Source organism: Megalobrama amblycephala, linkage group LG15 (genome assembly GCF_018812025.1).
Source record: "Megalobrama amblycephala isolate DHTTF-2021 linkage group LG15, ASM1881202v1, whole genome shotgun sequence".
NCBI classification, from domain to species: Eukaryota; Metazoa; Chordata; class Actinopteri; order Cypriniformes; family Xenocyprididae; genus Megalobrama; species Megalobrama amblycephala.
Genome location: NC_063058.1, coordinates 4,793,855 through 4,813,692, shown reverse-complemented (window position 1 = coordinate 4,813,692; position 19,838 = coordinate 4,793,855). Strand labels below are relative to the sequence as shown.

The 19,838-nt window shown below is 39.4% G+C and overlaps 1 protein-coding gene across 1 annotated transcript in view; it reads left to right on the top strand.

Annotated features, from left to right (window-relative positions):
- Positions 1-19,762, top strand: part of LOC125247998 — a 26,983-nt gene extending 7,221 nt beyond the window's left edge. The window contains exons 2-19 of the mRNA XM_048159550.1: positions 10,473-10,637; positions 14,011-14,077; positions 14,188-14,268; positions 14,508-14,609; positions 14,709-14,765; positions 14,868-14,939; positions 15,065-15,151; positions 15,469-15,540; positions 15,696-16,111; positions 16,158-16,242; positions 16,581-16,658; positions 16,810-16,920; positions 17,455-17,484; positions 17,593-17,637; positions 17,924-18,096; positions 18,195-18,259; positions 18,677-18,777; positions 19,244-19,762. Coding sequence (XP_048015507.1) covers positions 10,473-10,637; positions 14,011-14,077; positions 14,188-14,268; positions 14,508-14,609; positions 14,709-14,765; positions 14,868-14,939; positions 15,065-15,151; positions 15,469-15,540; positions 15,696-16,111; positions 16,158-16,242; positions 16,581-16,658; positions 16,810-16,920; positions 17,455-17,484; positions 17,593-17,637; positions 17,924-18,096; positions 18,195-18,259; positions 18,677-18,777; positions 19,244-19,356 — 1,920 coding nt within the window. The 3' untranslated portion in view covers positions 19,357-19,762. The remainder of the gene's footprint in view (positions 1-10,472; positions 10,638-14,010; positions 14,078-14,187; positions 14,269-14,507; positions 14,610-14,708; positions 14,766-14,867; positions 14,940-15,064; positions 15,152-15,468; positions 15,541-15,695; positions 16,112-16,157; positions 16,243-16,580; positions 16,659-16,809; positions 16,921-17,454; positions 17,485-17,592; positions 17,638-17,923; positions 18,097-18,194; positions 18,260-18,676; positions 18,778-19,243) is intronic.
- Positions 19,763-19,838: the final 76 nt, after the last annotated feature.

The window sequence follows — 19,838 nt, the reverse complement described above, 5'->3', positions numbered from 1 at the left end:
TGGAACCTCCACGTGTGGTCCCTGGACGGGATGCGGAGGTTCTGAGTGATCTCCCGCAAGCGGTCGTAGACACCATCACTTCCGCTAGAGCTCCTTCCACTAGGAGTCTCTATGCGTTGAAGTGGAACCTGTTCGTCGAATGGTGCGCCTCTCGCCGAGAGGACCCCCGATCATGTTCGGTCGGATCCGTGCTTTCCTTCCTGCAAGAAGGGTTGGAGCGAAGGCTGTCTCCCTCCACCCTTAAGGTGTATGTTGCCGCTATCGCCGCACATCACCACGCAGTTGAGGGTAAGTCCCTGGGGAAACACGATCTGATCGTCAGATTCCTGAGGGGAGCGAGGAGATTAAATCCTCCTCGCCCTTCCTCCGTACCCTCTTGGGATTTGACCCTGGTTCTCACAGCTCTCCGGGGTCATCCCTTTGAGCCTTTGCAATCAGTCGATCTGAAACTAATGTCTCTTAAGACGGTTCTTCTGGTTGCATTGGCTTCCCTGAAGAGGGTAGGGGATCTGCATGCATTTTCGGTCGACGAAACGTGCCTAGAATTCGGGCCCGGTGATTCTCACGTTATTCTGAGACCCCGGCCTGGATACGTGCCCAAGGTTCCTACCACTCCCTTCAGAGATCAGGTAGTGAACCTGCAAGCGCTGCCTCGGAGGAGGCAGACCCAGCCCTAGCTTTGCTCTGTCCCGTCCGCGCTCTGCGCGTTTACGTGGATAGAACGCGAAGCTTCAGGACCTCAGATCAGCTCTTCATCTGTTACGGAGGCCAGCAGAAGGGAAAGGCTGTCTCCAAGCAGAGGATGGCCCACTGGATAGTGGATGCCATCGCCTTGGCGTATGAATCCCAGGGCGTGCCTTGCCCGCTCGGGTTGAGAGCCCACTCCACCAGAGGGGTGGCCTCTTCCTGGGCGCTGGCTCATGGCGCCTCGCTGACAGATATTTGTAGAGCTGCGGGCTGGGCGACACCCAACACGTTCGCTAGGTTTTATAGCCTACGTGTAGAGCCGGTATCTTCACGTGTACTCGCATCCACTAGTCGGTAGACGTGCTGTACCCACTCTAAGTGTCGGCTTGCAATGCCATTCCCGCCACTGGCCGGATACGTGCATACTTCTCTCCAGTCGTGTTCCCCGCTTGGCGAACCCTGTCGAGCTCCTCCGCCTCCCCCTTCGGCTCGGACATTGCGGAGTGTCTGATGCCAGGCCTACATCCGTCGCTGACGCTGTCTGTTGGCTGGGGCCATATGTCGTGACCCCTCTACGTGAGCGGTCCCATATGTGTATTTTCCACGGTTTAAAACTCCCTACGGGCCGAGTCCGTGTCTTTCCTTAGCAGAGCCAGCTCTGCTGTCACCTGTCAGATGAGTCTCCCCCTAACCAGGTGGAGCCATCCCAGGGACTCCATATGCGTACTGCCCCCGGGCCAGTCCATATGTGTATTCCCACGTAAACTCCTCCCCCATTGGGTAGGTAGTGGTCTCCGCAGCGTCCCTTCGGGTTCGCTTCCCCAGTGTGTCTAGTTTACTTAGTGGGTAGTGGTTAGACAGCAGTAGACTCTCTCGGTGTAAGCTCGCCCCCTTCACCGTCAGCCGGTGCTATGGGCGGCTGAGCTTGCGCTGGGCACTGGAAGGGGTTTCGTAACTGTGGCGTTTTAGTTGGGATCCAATTCGTCGGTCACTACTGACGTACGTCGAACGTGACCGACTGAAAGGGAACGTCTCGGTTACGTATGTAACCCTCGTTCCTGAAGGAGGGAACGGAGACGTACGTCCCGTCGCCACAGTTTCTGTACCCTCGCTGTAGTGCGGACACCAGTTGTCTCCTCAGCGAAAAACAGAGTGCGATTGCATCCGCTTCCTATTTATATACACCTGTCGGGGGCGGTGCGCATTATGCAAATATCGCACGCCAATTCCATTGGCTTGTTTTAGTTTACACGAAGATGATAGGGCTCTCTAAGCGATATCCCAATTCGTCGGTCACTACTGACGTACGTCTCCGTTCCCTCCTTCAGGGAACGAGGGTTACATACGTAACCGAGACGTCCTCTGCCGCTATATCAGTAGATGTCATAAATCGGCTTCCTTCTGTGCAACCTAACGCGTATTTCACAGAAATATTTATTTCAGAAATGTTAATCAGCACACAGACTGTTGTAATGCTGTTTGTAGTTTAATATGCATAGTGAAACTGCACTACCCACACAGAGGAGCGGATGAAAAGCACAGATTTATAAAAAATATATATATACAGTTTTTATTTTATTCTATTTTGAATAAATAGAATAAATCACAATAAATAAGCAGTGTAAGCAATTTTGAAAAACGAACAATAGCTCATCTCTCTTTATTTATTTATTTTATTTAGCCTAACATTGCCTGCTGAATATAGGCTAATGTTAATAACCCTTTGGTTAAAAGATTGAGGGAATATGTAAAGATCAAACATTAAAGATCAAAATTACAGCTACATAGCTATTTTAGTTATGACAAAAATAATATATAAATGTTAAGCCAAAACAAATTCATTTAAAGCTGAACTGAAACAGAAACCGGCGTTATAACATAGGCTACCTCTCTAATTTGACACAAATCCAAATGTTTCAATATTCACGATTTGGAGGCTAAACTATATTTATTATTTAAACGCTTTTATTGTAGCCTACACAGACTACTTAAAATGAGCAGTATAACTTTTTATATATTTGGTTGAATGTATGTTATTTTGACAGTTAACAGGCTGTGATGTCAAGTTACTAAAACTGATGTTGTGCGCGTGAGGCGCCGACGCGTTCACTTGAATTTTCTTATAAAAGCGGAAACAACTTAAAATACTCAGACATTTATGGTCAAATATATGTAACATCATTCGAATCTGTGAAGGGTTAAATATGCCTATTATTTTTGTACACTCACAATAAAAACAAAACATTGCTCGTAAAATAAACAAAGAAATTTTCTGCCGTCTCGGTTTCCTTTCTGTGAACTTCTCAAAAATGAATCGACACTCATATTGTCGCATTTTTTCCCCTTTCATTTTGGTAATATGTTAATTAAGTGAAATAAATTTCGCGCGTAGACATAGGCTATTTATTCCTTTTATATAATTGAATCCGTTCACAGAAGCGCTGCAGGTGCGTGATGATGATGAATCCTCATGTTCTGTTGTTTATTCTGCTATTTGTTCATGTAGGCTAAAACTAAACCCCTGGGATTTTTTTAATGATTCACAGACATTTATCAAATTTCGTTTAATTCTAATTTAATATAATCTTGTAGGTTAATGAAACGATGATCGCATCAGTTGAAAGTCAGGGGGGAAAAACAGAAATTATATTGACAAGGCAACAATAATTTTCGTTTAGTTTAAGTTTTTCAAAACATCCACAGAACTGCATACAGTAAATTTTCCCGCTGTTTAAGCCACGAATATTTACAAAATAAAATAATTACAAAGATGATAAAAGTTCTGTTTAATATACGAGAGTTTTTGTTTTGCTGTTGTCCACTAAAGCAATTGACGCAGAATCGCCAATAGCAGTTAAATCGAAATTGAAAGTAAAATGTTCAGGGCCATTTATAGCTAATTCATTAATAATGTTCACTGTGTTCATAAAAGTGTTTAATTTAAGAGATAAAATCTGTATGGCCATTTATAAGCTAAGGAAAACTAAAAAGCCCCCCGATGGTGATACCGTTATTAGGTGTTGCCACCTAGTGGATAGCCTATTTTCTAATATGACTGCATAGTCTACTGCAAGGAATGCGTCGGCTAAATGATTGAACTTAAATGTATAAAATGTTTCAAAACATTAAAATAAGAAAAATAAGAAAAAAAAAAAAGAGAAAAAAGTGCAGCCACTGATCTATAATAGAGAATAGTCTATCATTATGTATAGCCTATTGATCGGTGGTAGCCCAAAGGATGTCATGCGCTTGGTAACAGATGTAGAGACATTTACATTTTACATTTTAAAAACACAATGACATCTTAAAAACAGACTTAATTAAATTTACTGTAGGTTTACTGTAGGTTTTTTAAAACCTCTCTTTTTTTTTTATCTGTGCAAACATATTTCTGTGAAATACGCGTTAGGTTGCACAGAAGAAAGCCGATTTATGACATCTACTGATATAGCAGCAGAGGACTATTATTTTGTTGAACGAACTGAAGATGACGTCACTGGCTCAGATTTGATAGACCAATCGGCTGAAAGGGGCGTGTAATGACCGCCCACATGTGGAAAACGAGTTTTGAAGTCGTGTTTCCGTTTTCTATCTGTGACCCGAAAAAAACGAAAATCGAGTCAAAATCTCGTTTCCCCGTTTTTTTTAACAAACGAAAAAACGGGAAACGACCGTTTTCTCGTTTCTGCATATTTCATTTCAAATTGGAAAACAAACTATCAAAACGTACACAGACCCGTGACGTCACCCATAGAGTTCTGAACAGCAGTTTTGACGCGTAAAGGCCCTTTCACACGGTATGCGCTGCGCTGCGCTATGAAACCCATTTGTTTCAATGGCTTGCGCCGCGCGAGGACTGCGTCGACCATAGACAGTAAAAGCTTTTGGCTTGCGCGCACGCCGCGGTCAAAGTTCAAAATAGTTCAACTTTTGCCGCTGCGCTCTGTGACGATTACCCGCGCGACCAATAGCAACGGGGCATCCAACCCTGATAGCACACGTACATCTCGGAGACGTCTATTTGATGTGCGTGTTTACGTCTGGAAGACGTATTATTTAGGGTGTTTGCTCATCTGGAATACGTCTATAGGACGTATCCTGTCAGATGTCAAATAGACGTTTAGAAGACGTCTTTAAGATGTTTATGATTTAGAATGTATGTAAAACTGACATCTTAAAGACGTCTATTAGATGTTTGTAAACAGCAGATGCTTTCCAGATGAAGTGATCTTTAACAGACGTCTTGCAGACGTACGTGTGCTATCTGGGAAACAATCGGAAAGCAAAATGGATGAACAGCTATTTACAGTAGTGATGGGAAGTTCGGTTCTTTTCCGCGAACCGGTTCTTTCGGACAGTTCGATTCAATAAACCGGTTGAAAAAACCGGTTCACCGGTTCTTTTACGCTCCGACGTAATGACGTCGTCTATCGCGGGCCGGGTTGAAAAAACAAGTGATTCAAATATATAAAGTTAGTAATCATAACATCAGTCAACTAAAACATTATAATCTGAAGCGTTTCTTACAATTTAGTTTTGCATCTAAAGCATCCAAACACATATACAGGCAGTGATGTGCAAACAAAGTTTTACAGTTATAAAGTGAATAAATTAGTCTTCATCATGATCCTCTTACATTATGATTAAATAAACTTACGTTTCGCCAGATTGGCCCCTCATTCGAGTCCACTCATAGCATCAGTTGTCCTAGTTAACCGGTGCTGTGATGTATACTGTTCGGTAGCTTCAGATCACAAGCTGAATCACGCATGCGCAGTATCATCAGCTCACCGGTTCTCAAATCGGACACGTCCGAAAGAAGCGGTTCTTCGGTTGTGTACTGATGATCCGAAAACTATGGAGTCAAATTAATGCCTTAAAGTTTTGCACAAAAATAAAGTTTTGCAAAACAAAAAAAAGAATTGAGCAATAAAAAAATGTTTTGCAAACAAAAATAAAGAATTGCAAAGGAAAAATAAAGTATTGAGCGGAAAAAATACGTTTTGCAAACAAAAATAATAAATTGCAAAATAAAATAATCTTTATGGCACTGGTTTGACGTGGAGGTGGAGTCAAGAAACAGGGGCACGCCTCCGCGAAATGCATTGGAGGGGAACGTAATCGGCGACAGGTGAAATAATTCTTTGACATGGTTAAAAATAATGAATGGTTTGTTTTCGTTGGTTTGTTTAGCATATGTTGTCGCCGATTACGACCCCCTCCAATGCATTTCTTATAGTAATATGACCCGTTGCGCTCTGTCTCACTGCCTGTATCCACTTTTGTGTCCTTAAACATTCGTTTTTTTGGGGTCGACAGCTTATAAAAACTTATTTCTGGGTTTTTTAGCTTGTTAGCTGTACACCTTGTCACACAACACCTTTTAGGCATTGTTCTGTTTTTTGTAATGAGTCAGAAAAGACAAGAAGGCAGCCTGGAGACGGTTGGATTGTTTTTCCCCCGGTGGGCGTGGTTTTCAGATTATAATAAATGCGCTCTGTCTCTATGCTTGCCTGCGTCTCAATGTGCATACTATCCATCCTAAATAGTATGTGACACTAGTAATATTCAATACTATTTAGGGCGGATAGGGTGGATAGTATGCACACTGGGATGCAGGGCTTGATCTGTTCTGTTCCGATCTGCGTCTCCTGCCGATGACGTGTTTCGCGGGGCGTGCCCCCGTTTCTTGACTCCACCTCCACGTCAAACCAGTGCCATAAAGAGAACCGCACAGAAAAGTGCAGCGCAAAAAAAAACCGGTATCGTGAGCGCACGCTTGACTGAAACGCAGAATAAAATGAGCGTTGCAAATGATTTAGTAGGTTTGAGCATGAAAAATATGTGGCAAAGATAAAATAGGATTACAGCTGTCATTGATTTTTGTAATTGATTATATTTTTATATTGCACTACGTTATTTTATTTTGCACTACGTTATTTTATTTTGCAAAACTTATTTTTTTCTGCTCAATACTTTATTTTTTCTTTGCAATTCTTTATTTTTGTTTGCAAAACATTTTTTTATTGCTCAATTCTTTTTTTTGTTTTGCAAAACTTTATTTTTGTGCAAAACTTTAAGGCATTAATTTGACTCCATAGAAAACCGTTGCAACCGATTCTACCCGAGAACGAGATTGAGATTCGAGAACCGCGAGAGCGATTCAAAAGGAGTCGCTTGTTTGCTCTCGCTGTAGTTTGATTACGTCATTTTTTATCTTTATATCACCTTGTTTAGAAATTAAAGCTGTCCATGGATTATTTATGAAACAAATAAATGTTTCTTTTTTTATTTTTAAAAAAAATAACTTGAAAGCACAACTGCACAATTTTAACTATATTGCTTTTTAAATATTAATATAGAAAAATGAATTTGTAGAACTATTTCTGAACATTAGTTTGATCTGTGTACAAAATATTATGTTCATGTGGGCATGTAGTTTATTATGTACAGTATTATGTACAGTATTTTATGCTATTAATCTGCTATGGTGTATTTGGAAAAGCACAATAAACGTTATATTTTCAGTATGTTTTATATTATCACACTGTCCGATGTTCAACAACTTGACTAACGTGCTTTTCGTTCACTTGAAAAGTTAAACGCATGCGCAGTATCATCAGCTCACCGGTTCTCAAATCGGACATGTCCGAAAGAAGCGGTTCTCGGTTGTGTACTGATGATCCGAGAACCGTTGCAACCGGTTCTTGGCTCGAGAACGAGAACCGTGACAGGCCGTGTATGTTCGTTCGTGTGCGCCACGCATGCGCACTCATATCAGCTGCTCTGCAGCTCGTGCCCATCATCATCAGTTCTCTCTTTACAGCAGGTTAAGTCACTGTACTGTTGGAGTAACTGAATAACTCAGGGATGTTGGTTTATTTCGAGAGGTAGTGTCAGGCACGTCAAAAAGTGAGTAACTTTAGTAATTTGTGGATTCGTGTTTGCTAACTGGATATGCGAACTGTTTGGAACGATTCAGACCGATTTGGTGAGCTGGTTCAACCGGTTCACTGAAAAGAACCGGTTAAAAAGAACGATTCGTTCGCGAACCGGACATCACTAATTTACAGAGTTGTAATTTCCAGAGCTATACAATACAAGTTTGCTGGTCGTATAGTGACATCGGGAGAAAAGCTGTGTCATGGAGACATGACAGACACTGTCAAGAGCTGCTCTCTTTCTTCTTCTTACAAGCAGGGCTATTGCTATTGCTCACTTCTTAGCACGGCCCGGGACATATACTTTACTGCTGACCGAAAGGTGGAACAACAATCAAATGACTATGTATAAAACTCCCGCTACATGTTTGGAAAACTCCGCCTACTGTGCTCTGGCCAGCGCAGCGCAAATCGCTTTGTATCTGAAGGGCTGCGCTGAACCCAGCGGCGAGCGCAGCGCATGCCGCGTCCTGTGTGAAAGGGCCTTAAATGAGGCCGCGGCCATCTTAGCTGCACGTGACCGCACGTCACTCACGGATAACTGAAAATGGGCAAAGAGGCGGGATGAAGTTGGAGCCCATGCGACTTGTTGCTGAAACCACGCCCGCCCTAGCTATCTATCTTAGATACCATCTAAAATATTAATAAAGATAGCAATATCATTAGAAAGTAGGCTACTAAAGGATTACTGTCAATCTACGGTGATTTTTTTACGATAACGTTATAGATGCTCCAACACCAGTAGGCAAATTAATTTGTGTGGGGTGTGCAAATAACACAAATCAAATGGGATTTCATACCTTTATAATGAAATAAAGATCGCGAGATGAATCCAATCCGTGGCACTTGGGTAAAATATATATATACCAGATGTATATCTCTCAAATGTTCTCTCAAACTAATGAGCACGTATCCAAAGTATAATTTTTCAAAATAGTGCAGCAGTTGTATATCCTCCTGGTATTGTCATTGTAGTAAATCTCAGGAACAAAACTTTAAGCCAATGCCATGACAATCCAACAACGTGTGTTCCGCATGCGAGCACATGTACACAGACTGACATCTGTCTCGAGTATGCAGCAAGCCATATATTGTATACAATAATACAGAAAAAAGCACAAATACGACTGAGATGCCAAATTCAGCGGCTGAAATGAGCTGCTGAGGTAACATGACGGCTCACAGACAGCAGCGGCATCTACCTGTCACTCAAGTGACCACGCCCTTAATTATGCAGAACTTTAAGACTTAATATAATTTAAACAGATGAACTATAAAAAAAATCACCCCCCTCAGAGTTGTCATGAAGGGCAAAATTCGCAGTATAGACCAAAACCACAATATGAACCAGACTGTAAACATGTTTTTTTCTGCTGTAAACTTGACTAATTTAACATGATGGCCAATGAGATTCTGCTCACTTCTGCAGCCTGTCCCTAGCGGCCAGTCGACGAATTGCAGTTTAATTCACTTCCGTATTGGCTTCACGAGAAACAGGGGGAGGTTGCCACTTGGTTTTTTCAGGTCACGGACAGAAAACGGAAACACATCTTCAAAACTCATTTTCCACATGTGGGCGGTCATTACACGCCCCTTTCAGCCGATTGGTCAATCAAATGAGCCATTGACGCCATCACCAGTTCGTTCAACAAAATAACAGTCCTCTGCTGCTATATGTCATATATCGGCTTTCTTCTGTGCAACTTAACGCGTATTTCACAGAAATATTTATTTCAGAAAAGTTAATAAGCACGCAGGCTGTTGTAATGCTGTTTGTAGTTTAATATGCATGGTGAAACTGCGCTGCCCATACACAGAGGAGCGGATGAGAAGCACAGATTAAAAAAAAAAAAACTAGGCCTACCCCAGCAAACATTGGTCCGACGGCGACGTCGTGTCCCCGGCCAAAAATAGTCGCGGTAGGACGGCATAAATCGGTAAAAATATGTAACACAGAACATTTCCTAAAAATGCATTCAGATATGTTTGTACATGTCTATAGTTCAAGGGGGTTGCATGTATAATTGTTACTTTGACTTTTAGCTGCGTGTAGTTCAATATATACCCTGTTGTAAATCGGTTGTGAGAGGACGTCACTAGGTGACGTCTTTTACACGTGCATTACACGTCCATCATGACCCTCTGTGAAATCCTTGTTCAATGTGCAAAAGCTGTGATTACACCTTGGTTAATACTGCAATAACTAATTAAAGTGCACCAAGTAGTTTTTAAGAGGGTTTTAAGAGGTTGTGAATAGACGTCCACTGACGTCGTTTACACGTCTAGTCACGGTTGTGAAAACACGTCCACTGACGTCGTTTACACGTCTCGTCAAGCAAGACTAGCAGGGGAAAAAAAGAATTTTCTTTATGAAATACATGATTTGTAGGCTATACAAAGTAAATATATTTAATTTATCTTGTTTAAATAACTGATTTTTAGTCATTATTTCAATCTGTTTTATGTTGGTCTATTCGTTGAACATGGAATGTATGCATATACATGTAAAACAGATATATATCCGATCACCATAATTGCAAAAACTGTGCTGCAAAAAACATGCATTAACAAAAGATAGTAACAAATCTGGGGATATTCCAAAAACAAAGAAAAGAAACTGATGGGAGTTAATAGTATATCTGTGAAGACACTTTTAGTTTATGGGGTAATGCAATCAAGAGTATATGGAGAAGTGTTTAAGTATTTAAAAAAGACAAGATGAAAAGAGTTTGAAGATTTGAATTATGTATTTATGTATACAATATCAGGATTTATTTATTCATTCATTCATTCATTCATTCATTCTTAGTTAAACCATGTACGTTTCACACTCCAGACCAGTAGGTGGCGGACATGCACCTTTTGCATGCAACTCGAGAGAAGAAGATTATCTCGCGCGATATTGATCAAGTTTTCACACAGAAGTTCAACTTCAGATCATACAACCACGAGAGGAGCACGAGGGAGTTGTGTCAGTATATATTTGTTCGATATACAATCTACTGTTGGGTAAGCACATTTTGTATTATTTGATTAACGTGCATTACGTGTTTGACACGAAGGAACCGAGAGAAATGATGCCCACATGGTCAACAGAAAATCACAGAGTATGGCTAAAATTAGCTAATGTTAAGGATTAGTTCACTTTTAAATACACTTTTCCTGATAAATTTAGAAATGAAGGTTTTTGAGGAAAACATTCCAGGATTTTTCTCCTTTATAGTGAACTTCAGTGGGTACCAAACAGCTGAAGTTCAAAATTAGTTTCAGTACAGCTTCAAATTGTTCGACACGATCCCAGATGAGTAATAAGGGTCTAATCTAGCGAATAGACCGGTCATTTTCGAAAAAAATACAACAGTTTATGCTTTATAAACAAAATATCGCCTTACGTACTTTCCGTTTCCGCATTCTTCATAACGCTTACGCTGAATGTTCTACGCCTTCCCTATTCTACTTACGGAAAAAAAAACTAAACTTGCGCCGCGTTCGTTCCGTAAGTAGAATAGGGAAGGCGTAGGACATTCAGCGTAAGCGTTATGAAGAATGCGGAAGCGGAAAGTACGTTCAAGGCGATATTTTGTTTATAAATCATAAACGGTTGTATTTTTTTATCGAAAATGACCGGTCGATTCGCTAGATAAGACCCTTATTTCTCATCTGGGATCGTGTAGAACAATTTGAAGCTGCAGTGAAACTAATTTTGAACTTCAGCTGTTTGGTACCTGTTTGGTACCCACTGAAGTTCACTATAAGGAGAAAAATCCTGGAATGTTTTCCTCAAAACCCTTCATTTCTTTTCGACTGACCAAAGAAAGACATGAACATCTTGGATGATATGGGGGTGAGTAAATTTATCAGGAAAAGTGTATTTAAAAGTGTATTAATCCTTTAGTAGGCTAAAAATTATTTTGAATTTATACATGGTACACCACAGTATAAAGTATATTTAATAATACAGTCAAAGTTATTAATGTAAATTATTAATGTAGCCTTTTGAGAGTTTCTTTCAGAAAGTACATTATCTGAAAGAGATTGAAATGTTTAACGTTAGCTGGATTCGAACATGTATGTTTTCAGTAACTGCTTTAAAATATTTTGTAATTTTAGAATTGCTAATCATGTCCTCTGAGTACCAAAAGATGTGGAGACGACGAAGGGCAAGGGTTGATGCCTTAGTGGAACATGATAGCAGCTCTGAATCCGAGGGGCCAGTGGAGCCAGCCTTGGCCGGGGAGGGCAGTCCACTCGCGGAGGGATCAACATATAATGAATTACATTCTATGGAGTGCAGTAGTTCTTCCATCAGCACAGAAGCAGTGTCCATTAGGGGTGATACTGATGAAGAACACAATTATGACACAGATTCTACTGAGACAGAGTCCTGAGCAGTTGGATGAGACTTCACATTCAACTGATGAAACACCTTCCCTCCACGTAGACTTGGCTAGTTGGGCTACTGCTACAAACCAGACCCACAAGGCACTAAATGAGCTTCTTTGTGTGCTCAGACGCCATGGCCATAGACTTCCCAAGGATGCTAGAAGCCTTCTTGATACTCCACAAGGAGTGCCAGTTCATAATAAATGCAATGGACAGTATATTTATTATGGTATTGACCGTTACCTTCTTGAACACATTTCAAAAGAGACACTGCAAGGGCAAGTTGAACTGTGCTTCAATGTGGATGGCGTGCCATTGTTTAAATCAAGTCAAATGTGTTTCTGGCCCATTCTTGGTCAAATTCCGAACTGTCAGCCATTTATTGTAGCTCTGTATTATGGGTCCAGCAAGCCTGACCCTGTTGAGGAGTTTTTACAAGATTTCTTAGAGGAGTTGCAACAGCTCATCCAAAATGGAGTTTCATTCCAGAATGTGGTTCACACAGTTACAGTGAAGGCGATCATCTGTGATGCACAAGCCAGGTCATTTCTAAAATGTATAAAAAGTCACAATAGTCTGCATGGATGTGAGCGATGTGTTGCAGTAGCACAAATGATCGAAAGGAGGGTAGTTTACTTGATGAAGGGTACTTTTGAAGGAAGAACAGATGAGGTATTCAACCGAGCTGGATACCCTGACCATCAAAAACAAATATCACCTCTTGTTAGAGCTGGTATTTTGTGTGTGAAACAGTTCCCCCTTGACTACATGCACCTAGTATGTCTTGGAGCCATGAAAAGGCTGCTGACATACTTGTGGCGTGGGCCAGTTATCTGTCGACTGAGTAAGGCTCAGAGAGAGCAGGTACAAATGAACATTAGTAAGTTGAAACAAGCTTTGCCTGCAGAGTTTTCAAGGCAGCCAAGAAGCATGGAAGACTTGGACAGGTGGAAAGCTACTGAGCTACGTCAATTCATGCTCTACACAGGACCAGTAATCTTGAAGGATGTGCTTCCTAATGACCAGTACCACCACTTTCTTTGTCTGAGTGTTGGCATGAGCATTCTTTTGGATGAATCAGATGAGAAGAGAGAGTCCTATCTAGGATATGCACACAACATTCTGGAGCATTTTGTGGATAGCTCTGTGGATTTTTATGGACCCACCTTTCCAACATACAACATTCATTCCATCAAACACTTGTCAGATGATGCTGCAAACTTCCACAGCTCTTTGAACGAAATATCATGTTTTCCGTTTGAGAACCACTTACAGGTTATCAAAAAAATGGTGAGAAGTGGCAAACAACCGCTAGTGCAAGTCACAAAAAGACTTGCTGAAAGACAATGTACAGAAAAACATGCCAGACGATCCCAAAGTACAACAAAGCTAACCGCAAAGATGCCTGACAACTGTGTGTTCCTTATGGATAATGCAGTGGGATTTATTCAAGAGAAACGAAGCGATGGAACACTAAGGATGGATGTGTTGAGGGAAACTGACTGTGACAGTCTCTTTGAAAAGCCATGTGACTCAAAGCTCTTTAACATTATGTTTGTCAGCAGTGACTTTACAATGCCAAAGCGAATACTGACAAATAGAGAAAGCATCTACAAAAAGGCTGTGTGTCTTCCTTACAAACAGGGTTATGCTATATTGCCTCTGTTGCACAAACCAGAATGACTAGACTTGGTAATAATTATTTATTTATTTTTAATAATATTTTAACTGTTTCTTCCGTAAGATTTGGAAAGGCACCTAACACACCTAATTAGCGAAAACATTAAATGCACCTGATGGTTCTAATCTTTTGGTTAACGGTGGTCAGCATGATCTGACTTGGGTGTAATTAATACAACAATTAACATTCTTTTGTGTATATACAATTACTAGCATGATTGATGCAAATATATGTCCAATTGCTTTTCCAATGTTGGAATAAATGTACGGAATTTAGTGTCCTGAAAGTTAAACTCTGTCCTGTTGTTTTATCTTTTAGGTAATGGACAATCGTGGCAAAGCAAAAAGAACTCGAAAGAGGAAAATCTTCAATGACTTTGTTAATGGTACGTTATTATTTGGTGCTTCAAAATGGCATTAGATCATCATTTGTTAATGCAGTCTTTCATATGTGAACCTAAAACTTTCACACAAATTTATTTGTTTTTAAATTTAGACTTGGACCTTGAAAACGACAGTGACATGACTGACATTGAGTTAACCCAGCTTAGTCAAAGTCTTCTGCCAGCAAAAAAACGTGAGTTGCCGATTTTTATGTTATTGTGTGTCTTTAGCCTTATCATAAATATTCCCTTTGTAGAATTTTAAATTATAGCCCTTGAAAATGGAACTTTCGGAGGAAATATTTATTTGCCATGGAATTACAATGATTTTATTGCCTAGTTATTGCACATGTAAAATGTTTAAATACTGTTTTGTATTAAAAGTTCAGCATAATTGTTTGATTGATTTACTTTGCTTTTGTTTTGTACAAAGGAAAAACAGAGTCTAATCCAAATAAAAACAAACAAGCTGTTAAAAGGACTGTGTCCTATCCAGATCCTCCTCCAAAATACAAACATCCAAAACCCATGCCAGGTAAATGCCTCAATTTGAAAATACACGTAAACAAATTGAAGTTGTTATTTGGGGGGTTAATATCATTAATTACAATTTCATTTCATATCCATTTGAAAGGTCAACACAAACCAAATAAAGATGTTGCAAATTCTACAAACAATAAAAAAAAAGAAGGTATGGTAAACTGTAGAAATGAATTATGTATAGATATGCCTTAAACAGTCTACAGTTTTTTTTAATGTTCTAATTTTTCATATCTCCTCGTTTGTGCTAAAGATCAACTTTTGTGTCCAACACACTTGGATGAGACGTGCCCGACCCCTGTCTTTGTCTACCCTACGTTAAGTTGTATGTTTGTGACTGCTTTGCTTAATACTACAAAAAGAATCATGCTTTCAATAATGACTTTTATATATTTTGATATGAAACTCAAAAATGTATATAAATTATTTTGGTGTGTTTTGTTCACACAGGTGATAGCACACTTCATGACAATAAACATCAGTATCAAGATGGTGTTATTGATCTATACCCTAGAATAATCAATGACACCATGAGACGTAAGTGCTACTGATGCTGTCTGTTATTATTTGGGTGCATCCCTGAGTGCATTCCCACACTATACAAACACATTGCTTGGCTAAAAAATGCGTCACTTTTGCCTTTAATATGTCATTCTCATTTAGAGGTAAAAATGTATTCCATGAGTCCAGGTTTTGCCTGAATATCAACATAATATTCAAAAACATTGATTTAAAAAGTGATTTATTTTAATATTTTAGACAACTACGAACTTTTTTTAAAATAAATTACATTGTGCATGTGTATGTTTATTGTACTTAATGAAATTACATGCAAGGTATAATTTGTCTTGCAGGGTCACATAATGAACAGCCATCTTCCAGAAATCAGGAAACGTTCTACAGGCCACCGTGGACAACTGAAAGAGGCATAGTATTGTTTTCTTGTTTAATGTCATACACCTAAAGATGATTTTTTTTTGGTAATCGTACAGTTATGCTGTTATTGATTCATTAATGTGTCCTTTCTGACCCTAAATGACTTATCATTTTTCACACCTTTTTGTTTTTAATGTTTATGTAGTATTGTCTACAGTCCCAAATTCTGGATTGACGCCCCAGTCACAGAGAGCACCCCAGTCCCAGAGGGCACCGCAGTCCCAGAGGACACCGCAGTACCAGAGGGCACCGCAGTCCCAGAGGACACCCCAGTCCCAGAGGACACCCCAGTCCCAGAGGACACCCAGTCCAGAGGGCACCGCAGTCCCAGAGGGCACCGCAGTCCCAGAGGGCACCGCAGTCCCAGAGGACACCGCAGTCCCAGAGGGCACCGCAGTCCCAGAGGACACCCCAGTCCCAGAGGACACCCCAGTCCCAGAGGACACCCCAGTCCCAGAGGGCACCGCAGTCCCAGAGGACACCGCAGTCCCAGTCCCAGAGGGCACCGTCCCAGTCCAGAGGGCACCGTCAGTCCAGAGGGCACCGAGTCCAGAGGACAGAGTCCAGAGGACACCCAGTCCCAGAGGGCACCCAGTCCCAGTCCCAGAGGGCACCCCAGTCCCAGTCCCAGAGGGCACCCCAGTCCCAGTCCCAGAGGGCACCCCAGTCCCAGTCCCAGAGGGCATCCCACTGTATGTGAGAACGTTACACATCTTATTCTAAATGGATTCTACCTTAGTGATAACACATCTTAGCGTATAAACATACATTTCTCTGAATCACTAAATTCTCTGAAGTTAATGGTTACAAATACAGAGCTTATAATATCTGTCATTGTTCAACAAGAATTACCTAAAAGTACAGCCAGATGATTTCATAACTAATGTGGTATTATACAGTGAAGTGATTTACTGTTAATATTTACACTTTCATAAAATTAACTGTTTTAATGATAATAATAAAAAAAAAAACTTTTGTAAAGTTTATTGTACTAAATGAAGTTACATTTAATGTTCAATTTGTCTCTCAGGTTCACATAACGAACAGCCATCTGCCAGACGGAGAATTTATGATTCGTTCTCCAGGCCATCTGGGGCAACCGAAAGAGGCATAGTATTGTTTTCTTGTTTAATTTCATCCACATAAAGAGGATTTTTAATTAATCGTACACTTACAGTGTTCAACAATTAATGTGACATTTTTTACCTTAAATAAATTTGTATTATTTTTCACACCTTTTGTTTGTAATGTGTATTCAGTATTGTCTCCTGTCCCAAATTCTTCACGGGCGCCCCAGTCCCAGAGGACACCCCAATCCCAGAGGACACCCCAGTCCCAGAGGACACCCCAGTCCCAGAGGGCACCCCAGTGTACGTGAGAACTTTAGTCATCTTATTTTTAACCCAGTCCACCTTAGTGACAACACAGCTCAATATACACTACCAGTCAAAAGTTTTGAAACTGTACTAATTGGTTGTTTTTGAAATAAGTCTATTATGCTCATTAAGGCTGCATTTAAAAATAAATAAATAAATAATAATAAAACTATAATATTGTGAATATTTTCTTTATGTCAATAACTATTTTTTATTTTTAAAATAGTATAATGTCATTTATTCCTGTGATCAAAGTTGCAAAAGCTTTATATTTCAGATAAATGCTGTTCTCTTGAACTCTATACTCATCAAATAATCCTGATAAAATTGTACACAACTGTTTTCAACACTTATAGTGATAATACATGTTTCTTGAACATTAATTCGGAATATCAGAATGATTTGTGAAGGATCTTGTGACTCTTATTACTGTAGTAATTATGATAAATTCAGCTTTGAATCACATCTTCTACACAGTGGTCCGGAAAAAATAATAACAGCAATTCTTAATGTTTTGCCTCTTGACAGCTGCATCGAGGAGTGAGCACAGACCTGACGGTATGTTAGCTCCAGCCATGGGGTTGTCCTATCCACAATTGAGTTAACATTTTACAATGTTTTATTTATTTTCTTTTTCATTTTTTTTTTTTTTTTTTTTTTCAATAGGTGGTACCAGACCCTCAAAGAGTGCCTACCCCATGTCAACCACAAGTAAGAAATATTATATGTGGTGGTTTTAAAACAATGGCCAGTTTAAACCAAGTATTGAATGACAATAAGTGTTTTTGCTCACTGTAAATTCAGTCTTGCACTTCTGTTTTCACTACCTTATTTTTACCGGAAATCAGCAGGAAAACAAAACTGGGAAAAAGTGTCCAAAAAATTTGTAAAATGTTATGCTCTGCATGAACTCAAATTGTGACTGCAAGTGTCATAATGAAGAATTTTTAATTATTCAGGTGTCCAGTTGTTATATTACTCTAAATTTTTCTTTCAGAATTTCAAAGGAAGGTCTTTTCAATGTTGTTCGATTTGAAAGATCAACTTAAGCAAATAGTTGGCATTCTGGACCCTGGCAGGTCTACAACATCTCTAAAGAAGATGGATTCAGAGAGTGACCTAAAACTCTTTGAAGAATCCATCAAAGATGTTGATGTCAAGTTGATCTGTGTAAGTTTTGACATAAAGAATATGTATATATGTATTTGTATGTGTATATAGTTCCATGTATCTTTCTTGAGCATTATTTCAATTGTTTTCACATTTAGGTCCAGCAACTGTCCAGAGTTGGTGGATATTCTGTTCGCGACTGTGTGAACAAAGTTATGAACAGGTATGTATTTCCCTCGAATTGTGTAGTCCCATATAATATTTCCGAAAAATATATCTGGATTACCACCATAATTAACCCAGCCATTTATATTACTTCAAGTCAGGATTTAATCTGTCACACATCACTTGTTCAGAAGGTTTAATATGTCTGTACTGGCTCAGACAGTCAGCTAGACTGAAAACAAGAAATCAAAACATAATTTCAGTGTAAGCAATATATGATATTCATTACTTGTCACCAAAACCTATGGATGAGGATATAGTTCATAGCACTTGTTACATGATAGATGAGTAGTTGTGAAAGTGTATGTTTTAACATTGCATGCAATTGCTACACTGCATCTTACTGTTAATTGTGATTTATTGACCATTTTTGGTTATTTTTCTAAGGTGAAGTAATCTTAAATTTCTTTCACAGAATGATGACAAATGCTCTCATGTCCAAATTTAATATGAGGGGTGGTGGCCAGCTTGGGAAAAAGCCATTTAAAGCCACACCTTTATATGACATTATTCAAGGTAAGTTGGGGAATGCGTCAATATAAAAAAAAAGCATTGTTCATTGTAAATTGATGAGAATTTTATTGGTATGCTTTATCTATTCAGGGGACATCACAGCTCACCTCTCTTTATCAGAAATGTTCATGTTCACTTTCTCACAGTTACATACCAAGTTAAGGGTCTTTCTCAAGGGCACCACAGTGGTATTGAAGATGGAGAGGGGACAAAAGCTGTTTTCCACCAACTAATCTAACACCCATTTAAAGCAGAATATGTTTTATACAATAAAATAAAATGTAATCCATGTTGATTAGCATTTTTTTGATGTTTCATTCATGATTAATTCATCTTGTTCCAAGTTTTTTTTTTTTTTTTTTTTATGTTAGCTGTACACCATAAAGATATTTTGAAAATAAGTGCATGTCATTTAACTCAAATTTTTCATTTTAATTATTTTAAAAATAAATATATTCTCTCCCCTTAGATGCTGTGAAGAGGTGGAGCCCAAACACAACAGACTCTGAAATAGATGCAGCAATGGGGGAACACCTCAAGCACGCTCCAGGAAGAGCTGGGGGTGGAGGATATAAACAATGAGCCAAACCACTGTAATGTGTTTGAGGGATAGTTCACCCAAAAATGAAAATGTTCATTTTCTCAACCTCATGTTTCAAACCTGTATAACTTTCTAATTTCGTTTGATCACAAAGATATTTGGAAGAATGTAACTAAGCAGATCTCGCCGCCTTAACTATCATAATATATTTTTTTTCTATAATGGTAGTTAATGGGTTGTGAGATCTGCTTGGTTACAAACATTCTTCCAAATATATTTGTGATCAACAGAACATAGAAAGGTATAGAGGTTTGAAACATGAGGGTGAGTAAATGACAGAATTTTCATTTTTGGGAGAACTATCCCTTTATATAATTCAGGATTTTGTACTTGTTTTAATTTGGTTAACAGAAACCGTTCCAAAAAATAAATTGTGCTAAATCAGAACATGCTTCTTTTTTGCTTATGTCTACAAATAATGTGTTATTTGTGATGACCTTTTGTCAAGTTAAACCTCAAGACA